General features: G+C 58.3%; 4 protein-coding genes across 16 annotated transcripts in view; 1 reads left to right on the top strand and 3 right to left on the bottom strand.

Annotated features, from left to right (window-relative positions):
- The window catches only part of DNAJC4 (DnaJ heat shock protein family (Hsp40) member C4), a 5382-nt gene extending 1904 nt beyond the window's left edge, over positions 1-3478 (bottom strand). Inside the window, exons 1-4 of one of the 2 annotated variants that reach the window (XM_017892771.1) lie at positions 2662-3478; positions 1615-1708; positions 964-1148; positions 713-877 (exon numbers count right to left, since the gene is read on the bottom strand). In XM_017892771.1, coding sequence (XP_017748260.1) covers positions 713-877; positions 964-1148; positions 1615-1708; positions 2662-2750 — 533 coding nt within the window. In that variant the 5' untranslated portion in view covers positions 2751-3478. The remainder of the gene's footprint in view (positions 1-712; positions 878-963; positions 1149-1614; positions 1709-2661) is intronic. The other variant, XM_017892775.1, reaches the window with a different exon arrangement.
- Positions 3479-3571: 93 nt separating this feature from the next.
- NUDT22 (nudix hydrolase 22) lies at positions 3572-7234 on the bottom strand. 3 transcript variants are annotated; one of them, XM_017892749.1, is made up of 6 exons: positions 7161-7234; positions 6141-6638; positions 5606-5704; positions 4243-4340; positions 4017-4110; positions 3572-3738 (listed from the first exon to the last, which is right to left on the bottom strand). In XM_017892749.1, exons 2-6 carry the CDS (start codon positions 6618-6620, stop codon positions 3598-3600), a joined length of 912 nt encoding a protein of 303 aa, XP_017748238.1. In that variant the 5' UTR covers positions 6621-6638; positions 7161-7234; the 3' UTR covers positions 3572-3597. The 3 variants fall into 3 exon arrangements, with proteins under 3 accessions (XP_017748238.1, XP_017748227.1, XP_017748247.1); XM_017892738.1 differs by lacking the exon at positions 7161-7234 and adding an exon at positions 6846-7002; XM_017892758.1 differs by lacking the exons at positions 5606-5704; positions 7161-7234 and adding an exon at positions 6846-7002.
- TRPT1 (tRNA phosphotransferase 1) lies at positions 6858-9453 on the top strand. Of its 9 annotated transcripts, none has more exons than XM_017892714.1 (8): positions 7020-7223; positions 7415-7498; positions 7704-7785; positions 8312-8481; positions 8566-8740; positions 8940-8996; positions 9071-9181; positions 9310-9442. In XM_017892714.1, exons 2-8 carry the CDS (start codon positions 7424-7426, stop codon positions 9399-9401), a joined length of 762 nt encoding a protein of 253 aa, XP_017748203.1. In that variant the 5' UTR covers positions 7020-7223; positions 7415-7423; the 3' UTR covers positions 9402-9442. The 9 variants fall into 9 exon arrangements, 8 of the variants coding, with proteins under 8 accessions (XP_017748188.1, XP_017748203.1, XP_017748173.1 ...); XM_017892684.1 differs by having other exon boundaries at positions 7046-7093; positions 8907-8996; positions 9068-9181; positions 9310-9453; XM_017892687.1 differs by having other exon boundaries at positions 7048-7093; positions 8907-8996.
- Positions 9454-9764: 311 nt separating this feature from the next.
- The window catches only part of FERMT3 (FERM domain containing kindlin 3), a 17976-nt gene continuing 16729 nt past the window's right edge, over positions 9765-11011 (bottom strand). For both annotated transcript variants that reach the window (XM_017892679.1, XM_017892673.1), the window contains exons 14-15: positions 10408-10549; positions 9765-10282 (exon numbers count right to left, since the gene is read on the bottom strand). In XM_017892679.1, coding sequence (XP_017748168.1) covers positions 10103-10282; positions 10408-10549 — 322 coding nt within the window. In that variant the 3' untranslated portion in view covers positions 9765-10102. The remainder of the gene's footprint in view (positions 10283-10407; positions 10550-11011) is intronic.

Genomic DNA, 11011 nt, shown 5'->3' with positions numbered 1-11011 from the left:
AAAAAGAAAAAGAAAACAAAAAAGAGAATCAGCTTCGTGGCATGCGTGAGAGTGGCGGGCAGATGCCTGCTGCCAAATGAATGAGCTGTGCTGCATTTGCTGCTTGTGCTTGATTTTGTTTGGCTCAATCCCTTCCTGGCAGCCAGCACGAAAGATTTATATTCGAAATATGAAAAAGTGGCTGGGCGCGGTGGCTCAAGCCTGTAATCCCAGCACTTTGGGAGGCTGAGACGGGCGGATCACGGGGTCAGGAGATCGATACCATCCTGGCTAACACGGTGAAACCCCGTCTCTACTAAAAAATACAGAAAACTAGCCGGGCGAGGTGGCGGGCGCCTGTAGTCCCAGCTACTCGGGAGGCTGAGGCAGTTGAATGGCGTAAACCCGGGAGGCGGAGCTTGCAGTGAGCTGAGATCCGGCCACTACACTCCAGCCTGGGCGACAGAGCGAAACTCCGTCTCAAAAAAATAAAAATAAAAAAAAAATAAAAATAAAATAAAAAAAATAAAAAGTGTAAATGACAGCGTTAGCTCTTAGTGCAGCACTGTCTTTACTAAGTAAGGAGAGGCTCCAGAGACCGATTTCAAGCAACTCTTAGCTTGAGAGACACAATAGTACGGGACACGAGGTGCTGTGGAGGACTGGCTGACCACACTGGAATTCACCCACCCTCCTGCCCTCTGCCCATCACCCCGGGGAGAACAGGCATCACCTGAAGGCAATGTAGTGCAGGCCCATGCCTGCCAGCATGAGGAGGAGGCAGTACCCCAGCACTTGCTTGTTTTGTTTGTGTTGCTGCTGCCTCGACTGGGGCCCTTGTGGCCTCACGCTATGAAACTGGGACCAGTACTGTGCGTTGGGGGGTGCCCAGGAGCTGCTGGGAGGCAGAGGAAGGGACATTGTGGAAATGAGCCTCCCCAAGAGACCTGGGGGTGGGGCAAGTTGAGGGCAGGATTACTGTACCTGTGTGTTTGGCAGGCAGACTTGTCATAGGCTGTGGTTCGTGGAGACTTTGGGGGACCACCTGAGCGGAGCTGGTCATCATAGCTTCGGCGGCTCTGCTCACGGCTGAGCACACGGTATGCCTCACTCAGCTCCACAAAGCGGCTGTGCAGGCTTGGGTTCCCAGGGTCCCGGTCCGGGTGCAGCTGGTGTGGGGCAGGACTCCCCTTATCTCCCTTTGCCTGTCCCTCCCCAGGACCCATGCTGATGACATCCACCCACACCAGGGCTCCAGTCATACCCAGAAGCCCTGCCTGGTCAGTGACCCTCACTCAGGCATGCCCACTCCTCAGAAGGCCAGAGAGCATGGACTCCTGCCTCCTCCTGCGTTCAAGCCCTCCCCACCTGCCAGCCCCCTGCATTCACCATATGCCCCGGTCCAGGTTTCTTAAGAGCAGGCAGGCAGGTCAAGAAAACCAAGCCCAGCCCATCAGACAGGACCCCTGGCTCCTGCCCACAGCTTTCCCCTACCCTTGAGCACCCACCACTCCCTATGAGGGCTGAAAAAATGTGGCACCAGCCAGAGATGCAGGTCTACTCCTGGGAATTTGAAGCACACCCCCACTGGCTCAGAGTTCCTGCTCCCCCTCCCCACCTTAGGGGTACTGGTACCTCTTTCGACTTGGAGAAGAAAGCTCGTTTAACTTCCTCAGTGCTGGCACCAGGATGCACCCCCAATAGTTCATAATAATTACTGGGGCTGGACCTGTGGACAGAGTCGCAAACTGCAGGGGCTGAGGGAACCCAGAAGCTAGCTCTGCCCTGCCCTTCCCAGCCCCTCCCTGGGCTACACCCTTCAACTCAGCCACCAGGAGTTGAGAAGGCTGAAACAGATCCCAGGACAAACCTGTCTCCAGATCAGCCCTCCCTGTGGAGTGTTTCAGGCACAGTGCAGGTCAGGATTTCTCAAAGTGGAGTCCAAAAACTTGTTGGAAAAATACTGATTCCTGACCAGGTGTGGTGGCTCACGCCTGTAATTCCAGCACTTTGGGAGGCCGAGGCGGGCGGATCACCTGAGGTCAGGAGTTCAAGACCAGCCTGACTAACATGGAGAAACCCTGTCTCTCCTAAAAATACAAAATTAGCTGGCTGTGGCGGCGCATGCCCCTAATCCCAGCTACTCCGGAGGCTGAGGCAGGAGAATCGCTTGAACCCGGGAGGCGGAGGCTGCAGTGAGCCGAGGTTGTGCCCAGCAGAGATGGTGCCATTTGCACTCCAGCCTGGGCAACAAGAGCGAAACTCCGTCTCCAAAAAAAAAGATAAAAGAAAAAGAAAGAAAAAACTGATTCCTGAGCCCTACCCAGTTGATTCCGCCAGTTCAGAATCTCCAGAGCAGAGCCGAGGAATCTGGATTTTTGTACCCGACACCTCCCCATCTCCCACCTCCCACAGAGGGTTATGCACAGTGATGTTTGAAAACCACTAGAGCTGTGGTAAGAGCGTTGGGTTTAACCTGGACTCAAACTCCTCTTCTGCCGCTTAAATCGGTGTATGACCTTGGGGGTCTTCTCTATCTCTGATCCTCAGCAGGGAAGGCGACGGTTACCTGAGACAAACCTGGGAGCCTCCTGACACGGAGTAGAGACCACAACTATCTCAGCACATAGGGCAAACAGAAACCCACTGAACAACCGGCCCGGCCCCCCGCGCCCAACTCACCGCTGCCCGGCGGCCGCTCCGAGGAGCCGGGAGGGAGGGCTGCGGGGCCACAGCCGGCACAGGCGCAGGAGTAGTAGTAAGGGCGGCATGGCGGCAGGCGGGCAACCGGGAAAGGAGGCTACCAAGAGCGCACTGGGACCAGGATGGGGCTAGACTTCAAGCACCCGGGGACAGAGAGAAGAGGCCCGGCCCGGTGTTCTGCGAAGGAAAACTGAAGCAGACCCGGGGAGGGGGCGGTTCTTGCCCAGGACCAGCCCCGCGTGTTCTTGGACCTGCCCTTTTCCCTCACCCGGGCATCCGCAGCCCTTCTCAGCGCTGGCTTCGGGGTCTGGCCAACCAGCCAGGTACTCCGAGACCCCATTCCCACTCAGGGAGCTTGTGGACGGGCGAAGGAGGGGCCACAACCAGGCCCCGCCCCCGCTGCTCAAGGACCCGGGGCCGTCGCCATTTCCTGCGTCTATTCAGGCCCCGCCCTCGCACTCTCATTGGCGTGGATGCCAAGACCACGTCCACCAGGCAGGAAAAAAAATCGGTGGAGACCCCGCCCCTACATGTCTATTGGCCTTTGGGGCCTCCGGTCCCCCAGCCTGCGGACTCGCCGGACAGGCGCGAGCGCCCACCTGGGGACCGGGCGGGACAGAGCCCGCTCTCTGAGGCTTTGCGACGCTTTCGGCCCGGCCACCGTCTCTCCGTTCCGCTGTTGCTCCCCATTGCAGCGAGGCATATCTTAAGAGCTGCTTCGCCCCGGAGCCTCTCAGGAGGCAGCCAAGGGAGCCACAGCTGTTATCCTCTGCTTGTAGAGGAGGACACTGAGGCTGGGCGTTTTTTCCCCCCCAGGTCACTTGTCCTGCCTTACGCACTCAGGGCCCACTGTTCCTCTCTGTCACAGAAATAGCAGATGCCAACGGAATCCAAGAATTAAGTCCTTTATTATCTTCAGAGCGGTGGGAGTAGGGCTGGGGACCCTAGGGCTGCTCCGGTGGGACTTCCCTGAACCCGGTTGTAGAGGATGATGGCGCCTTTGGCAGAGGGGCAGAGTTCAGCCCACATCTCCGTCTCCTGCAATCTCCGCACGTTCTGTGGGGAGACAACAAGACCCAGGCATTCAAGCTTGCCACATCTCCTGCCAGGGCTGTGCCCAGAATTCCTGAGCCTCAGAGACCTCTGCACTGTCCTTAGGGAGGCATGTTAAGGGGCTGAACAGGTTCCTGGACCTTTCCCTTGCACTAAGGGCAAATCTTGTGCCTCTGGAGGGAATGTGACCCAGCCAACACCTCCCCTACAAGATAATGCATTGCCAGGCCTCTGCAGGCTCCAGCCCTGGCCTCCAAGCAAGATGGTTTGTCACTCTGCACCTGTGTCTCCACAAAGATGATTCCTGTAGACTCGTGGGCCTCGGGTCCCCCACTCAGGTAGTGCTTTCTCACCTGCTCAGAAGTCAGGCTGCACCTGGACAAGAACACAGGGTGGCGTAGTGGGTGACCAGCCCCTGCGGGGTCCCTGTGGAGCCACAGCTGCCTCAGCCCACTCCTCACCACCCACCTCCCCAAGACCCAGGATCATGTACCCAAGCCCACTCACTGGACATAGAACTCGGCACTGGCTCGGCCAGCACTGGTCTCGTTTCGGGCGATGCCCAACAGCAGGGGCTGGCTCAGGGTGAGCAGCGGCAGGTTCACCTGCGGTGGAGGGGGGAGGGGGGAGGTCCCCCCTATCAATCCCACTGCCCACATCCCTGCCCCTCTCAATGAAAAACAGCCTGTTGCCTGTGTACAGCACTTTACAGCCTGTAGATCAAGGGCCTGGCATCACAGAATGTCAGATGATGGGCATATGTGTTTTACAGGTACACCAAAACCAAAGAGATTGAACACGTTGCCCAAGGTCACCCAAGAGAAGTCAATTTAGTGACTGGGACTCCCACTTGCTCCTTTTTCCGTTTTTTTTTTTTTTTTTTGAGATGGAGTCTTGCTCTGTCATCCAGGCTGGAGTACAGTGGCGCCATCTCAGCTCACTGCAACCTCTGCCTCCCAGGTTAAAGTGATTCTCCTGCCTCAGCCTCCTGAGTAGCTGGGATTACAGGTGCACACCACCATGCCCGGCTAGTTTTTGTATTTTTAGCAGAGATGGGGTTTCTCCATGTTGCCCAGGCTGGTCTCGAACTCCTGACCTCAGATGATCCACTGGCCTCGGCCTCCCAAAGTGCTGGGATTACAGGTGTGAGCCACCACGCCCTGCCACACTTACTCCTTTTTCAACAAACTTGGGGAGTAGGTAAGATATTTATCATTGTTTCCATTGAAAAGAAGAATCCTTGGCCGGGCAAGGCATGATAATCACTTGAACCCAGGAGGCAAAGGTTGCAGTGAGCCGATATGGCACCACTGCACTCAGCCTGGGCAACAGAGCAAGACTCTGTCTCAAAAAGAAAAAAGAAAAGAAAAGAAGAGGAATCCGCTGGGCACAGTGGCTCACATCTGTAATCCCAGCATTTTCGGAGGTTGAGGCAGGCAGATCACGAGGTCAGGAGATCGAGACCATCCTGGCTAACATGGTGAAACCCTGTCTCTACTAAAAATATGAAAAAAATTAGCCAGGCATGGTGGCGGGCACCTGTAGTCCCAGCTACTCGGGAGGCTGAGGCAAGAGAATGGTGTGAACCTGGGAGGCGGAACTTGCAGTGAGCTGAGATTGTGCTACTGCCCTCCAGCCTGGGCGACAGAGCAAGACTCTAAAAAATAGAAAAGAAAAGAAGAAGAATCCAAGGCAGAGAGTACTGCGGGCTAGAATTCCACTCCTAGTATGCCTAGCTGCAAAGCCAACTTCTTCTATCATTGCTGACCAAATGCCTGCAGGCCTCCCGCCAGCCCAGATCTGTAGAATTCTGGCAAGTCCTAACCCCTCCCTTCATGTCTACCACCCTGTCCAGGTCAACCTCACTCACCTCATCACAGATCTCCTGAAGGACACTGGAAAAGAGCTCACGTACCACCAGCTCCCCAGCGAGGTCCTGGTGCTGGGGGCTGTCACCAGGGCACAGGGCCTGTGAGAGGTCAGGCTCAGCTCCTGCTCCCCACCTCTTCCCCCTGCCCCATCTCAGGACCAGCAAGCCTATACCTGCTGGCCCTAAGGGCCTGATGTGGCACAGTGTAAGAGAGTTAGTGATCCTGAGTCTGGTGTCCTTTTCCTGGCAGACAACCAGAGATCCAGCTTCAAAGGGGACACACAGGGGTCAGGGGTCGGGTAGGGCATCTTCTTCCTGTGTCCAGTCTTTCCCCCCTGTGTTTTCTAGTTTCTCACAGGACTGGGGCAGGGGTCAGTGGGGAGGCAGCTGGACTGCCCTGAGCAAACTTTCAGAGAAACACCAGGCCAATTTTCCCTTTAAGGAATGAGGAACCCAAAGCTGGGAGGATTGGGAGGGTGGAGAGCTGCAGCTCCTTTGAGCTGTCTGGGTCTTTGTGCCCAGCCTGGCATCTCACCTGAGGCTCTGGGTGCCCACCAGGCACATCCACCAGCCCAGGGGCCTCAGCCACCTGCCGGGAGCGGCGCAGGAAGACAAGGAAGTCATCGGCCGTGGCTAGTGCTGCGCCCACCCCCAGTGGGTCCGCCAGATAGGCCTGCGTGTCACCCCAGTCGGTGGCTCCCTGCTGTCGCAGCCAGGCAGCTGAGCTGGACCAGTTGGTGCCCAGGAAGTCTCGGTAGGAAGTAAGGCCCAGGCGCAGAAGCAGCTGTGGCCCCCGAGGGCCAATGGGCGCCAGGGTGGCTGAGTGCAGGCGGAACTTGGGGGCGTTGAAGAGCCAGGGTTGGGCCTTTAGCCGGGTCTCCCAGATGGCAGTGATGGCCTCGTCCCCACCTGGCAGTGGGCGTCGGTCGTGGGCGGGGCTCAGCTCGGCCTGTACTTGCTCCCGGGGCAGGCCCCCGCCAGGGCACTGCAGCAGCAGGGTCACCTCAGGATCCATGATCTGGACGGGGCAGCTCTGGGGGAGGATAGAGCCAGGCCTGTCACCCAGGGGGGCCACTACCACTCCTGGGCTGCGCAGCTGGCCCCGTCTGTCGCAGACCTCCTGAGGGTACCCGCAGCCCTTCTCCACCCCCCTGACCACTCCCTGGGCAGTAAAGCTCCAGTTCTTCCCCGCAGGAGCCCCGAGTCCCGCAGGGTGTCCGGGACGCCCGGGCATCCCTACCATCCGGAGGTCTTGGGTTCAGGCGCCCCCAAATGCCCATGCCCCTCAAACCCAGGGGTCTGCCTCCGACTCGGGACGCGCGGGGACCCCTTTCCAGGGCCCAGAAGCTCCAGCCTCCAGCCGGCGATCCCCGGCCTCCAGTTCACGCAGGCCCCGCCCCTTCCCCGAAGCGGAAGTGCCCGCCCCTTCCCCGCGGCTTTTCATTGGCGGGCCCGCCGCCCGCCCCGCCGGGGTCAAGGAGGGTGGAGGTTTGTCCCCGCAGCCCCGACACTTCCTCCCCATCAGTCTGCACGTCGGCCCTGCCTCCCAGACCACCTTGCGGGGGGGCACCAGTGATCTGGAGTGTGGGGCTCGGCCTCCCTGCGCTGCTGGCTGACGGTGTGACCTTGGGCAAGTCTGGCCTGCTGGGCCTTAGTTTCCCTCTCTGCAGCAGAGCATGGGGGTGGTGAACTTAATGAGCCGTATACTCCCACCCAGCGCTCACTTCCTGAGGCTTTGTGACTTTCTGGGAGGGGTGGGGACGTGGGAGGGGCCTTAAAGCAGTACCCCCTCGTCACTGCTCCCCACAGGTCTTGGCCATGAACTCCTCAGGAGGAGAAAGGCAGGAAGCAGCAGGGTCCAGGGGTAGAAGGGCCCCCAGATCCCGGGAACAGGTGCGCGCCTCCTCCCCACCCCCTCCCACAAGTCCAGGCTCCCTGGGAGTTGCTGGGGGAGGAGTTGAAGGGTCCTACTATTCCTGGAGACCACCTGGCACTCCTTTCTCTCTGGGCTCTCTCTGCAGTGGGTCATTGACGGTTCAGGATGGGCAACAGGGCAGGGTCACCATGGAGACCAGGGTCCACTGCTCGGTTCTTTCAGGACCGAGAGGTGCAGCTGTCCAAGGCTCTGGCCTATGCCCTGCGCCATGGGGCCTTGAAGCTGGGGCTCCCCATGGGAGCTGGTAAGTAGGGGCCTTGGAGGCTGGGGCTTGAGCCCAGAGAGAAACGTGAGCCTGTCTGCGACCCCTCCCCCATGGCTGCCTCCACTGCTCCCTGAGGAAGGCACGGAGGGCACTTCTTCCCCATGCACAGAGGAGAGCAAGGTCTAGAGGCCCTGTCATGTCCACAGCAGACTGAGGAGAGTTCTTGTCTGGGCCAGGCCTGGTGACCGCCCCCTCCAGCCAAGCAGCCAGATCAGCACTTACTCCGAGGGTGTACCCCGGAGGGTATGGGGCAGCTGGTGGTGTGAGTGTGCACTCCAGGCCAGCGCCATGCTGAGCACTCACCTCCCTGCCCCTCTGTGAGGCAGATCCTCTTTTTATGTAACTTGAAAAAACTGGGACCCAGAAAGGGGAGACTCAAAAGGTCCTACAGAGGATGCCCAAGTGATCTCCAAGCCCAGGCTTTGTTTCGGTTGCGTGTAGCTCCCTGTTAATCCTGGCCCAGTCCAGAGCAAGGTTGGCTCCTGAGCACCCTGCCTGCCCACAGATGGCTTCGTGCCCCTGGGCGCCCTCCTGCAGTTGCCCCAGTTCCGCAGCTTCTCTGCTGAAGATGTGCAGCGCGTGGTGGACACCAATAGGAAGCAGCGGTTCGCCCTGCAGCAGGGGGATCCCAGCACTGGCCTTCTCATCCGGGCCAACCAGGGCCATTCCCTGCAGGTCAGGGTGAGGGGACAAGTACGAGAGCCAGCTGGGAGGGACCCCTGCCTGCGAAGGGGGTCTCACTGCTGCCTATTCAACCAGGTACCTGAGTTGGAGTTGATGCCCCTGGAGACGCCACAGGCCCTGCCCCCGATGCTAGTCCATGGTACATTCTGGAAGCACTGGCCATCCATCCTACTCAAGGGCCTGTCCTGCGGGGGAAGGACGCACATCCACCTGGCCCCAGGACTGCCTGGAGACCCCAGTGTCATCAGTGGTCAGTGCCCTTCCCTCTCATCTAGCTACTCCCACCCACTCTCCTCCCAGGTCCCCTCCAGAGGTTGCAACACTTGTCTGAGGCCACCCCATGCCTGGCATGGAGCAGCAACCCTGCAATCCCAGCCCAGGACCCTAGTCTGCCCAGGTTGCTGACTGCCCTCTAGGTGCCCAGTCCCCAGCTTCAGCTGTCTCTGCAGGCATGCGGCCCCATTGTGAAATAGCTGTGTTTATTGATGGACCCCTGGCTCTGGCAGGTGAGTCTGGACAAAGCAGGGGCTGGCCTTGCCTTCAGGGAGGGCATGAGTCACATCTCTGGCTCTGTCAGCAGATGGAATATCCTTCTTCCGCTCTGCCAATGGGGTGATTCTGACTCCAGGGAATACTGATGGCTTCCTGCTTCCCAAGTACTTCAAGGAGGCGCTGCAGCTACGCCCTACCCGTGAGAGCCACCACGCCAGCCCCTATCCCTTGTGCCTGAAGCCTGTGCCCTTCTGCCCTCACCTCTCTCCTAGCTTCCAACCCCAGACTGACTTAGATCTCCCTTTAACCAACTCTTATCTCTATCAGGAAAGCCCCTTTCCTTGGCTGGTGATGAAGAGACAGAGTGTCAGAGTGGCCCCAAGCACTGCTCCAGAGAAAGGAGAAGGATCCAACAATAAAATATTAATTTATAAAAAAGAAATTTTAAAAAGTGACAAGAGCCGGGCGCGTTGGCTCAAGCCTGTAATCCCAGCACTTTTGGAGGCCGAGATGGGCGGATCACGAGGTCAGGAGATCGAGACCATCCTGGCTAACACGGTGAAACCCCGTCTCTACTAAAAAATACAAAAAAAAACTAGCCGGGCGAGGTGGCGGGCGCCTGTAGTCCCAGCTACTGGGGAGGCTGAGGCAGGAGAATGGCATAAACCCGGGAGGCGGAGCTTGCAGTGAGCTGAGAACCGGCCACTGCACTCCAGCCCGGGCGACAGAGCGAGACTCCGTCTCAAAAAAAATAAAAAAAATAAAAAAAGTAACAAGAAAGAAACTCCAGTTTGAGACCATGTTTCATCATCCTGTAGCTACATCCGGTCTTCCTTGTGTGCTAGGGGACTGCAGATAGCTCAGGGGTATCACCCTCAGCCACTTGGACAAGGGAAGGGGGCACCGCAGGAGCTCAGGGACCCCCACCCCCATCCCTGGCCTGGGTGATGACAGCGTCTGGCCCTGCCAGGTCTTTGGCCTGCACAAAGTCAGTGACTGCAGGTGAAATGCCCAGCTGGGTGCCTGCCTGGAGCGGGTGTGGGGCAGTGAGCCCCTGTGGGTGTGGGCTTGGGAGTTGCCGTGACAGGTGGTGAGCAGGGCAGGGGCAGTCAGATAGCCCTCAGAAGGCCTCATGGCCCCCCGTAAGCTGCAGGAAGAGGTCTTCATCCAGCTCCTCCCCACGGGCCCGCTCCCGCGTCGACAGGAAGATGTAACCCCCGATGTACTCGTGTACAACTCGGCAGCTGGCAGACACGCAGCTGAAGGCCACATTGATGTGCTCATCAAACTCGATGGCCACCTGAAGGGCAGACAGTCAGAGGGGCAAATGGGGGTGGGATATGGGAGCAGCCCCTGCCCTACCCTGGCTGGATACAGCTCCGGCCTGGCACCTGTCCCCCATCCATACCCTGGGTCTGGGCCCACCTGCCGGATGTCCCAGTTGACATTCCACTGGCGCATGTTGCTGAAACGCCAGGTCTTGACCACGTCGCCCACAGCCAAGTCGATGCGGATCAGTCGGTTGTTGGCGATGCCCAGGATCTCGTCTTTCCTACTGCCCTTGAACCTGGCCCCCAGCAGGAGAGAATGAGCCAGGGCTCCACCCTGCATGGCCCAAGCCCGCCCAGACAATGTGGCGCTGTGCTGGAGAGCCAGCCTTTCCCAACTGCAGCTCAGCAGCTCTGTGACCCTGAGCAAGCCATTTGGGTTCCCTGGGCCTCAAGTTTCTCATCTGGAAAATGAGGGTTAATTGATAGAATCCCCACAACAGCATTTAGCAGCATCAGGCAAACAGGCCATGCCTTTAAATGGTAACTTTTGGTTTTTGGCATCATCCTCATCAGCTGCTGTCTCGATCCCTTCTTTGCAGTCTTAGGAAACAACTGATCAGAGGGGTCCTCTCCCTGTAATGGCATCCACCTCTACGGCCAACCCAGGCCCAGACAGTGAACTGTCCACAACAGAGCTGCAGCGAGAACTGGTTCTTCTGCTCTCCTGACCTGAACTTCGTCTCTCTCTTTTTTTTTTT

This window comes from Rhinopithecus bieti, unplaced genomic scaffold (assembly GCF_001698545.2).
Source record: "Rhinopithecus bieti isolate Rb0 unplaced genomic scaffold, ASM169854v2 scaffold_1017, whole genome shotgun sequence".
NCBI lineage: Eukaryota > Metazoa > Chordata > Mammalia > Primates > Cercopithecidae > Rhinopithecus > Rhinopithecus bieti.
Note: the sequence above shows the minus strand (reverse complement) of the source record. Positions and strands in the feature narration are given on the sequence as shown.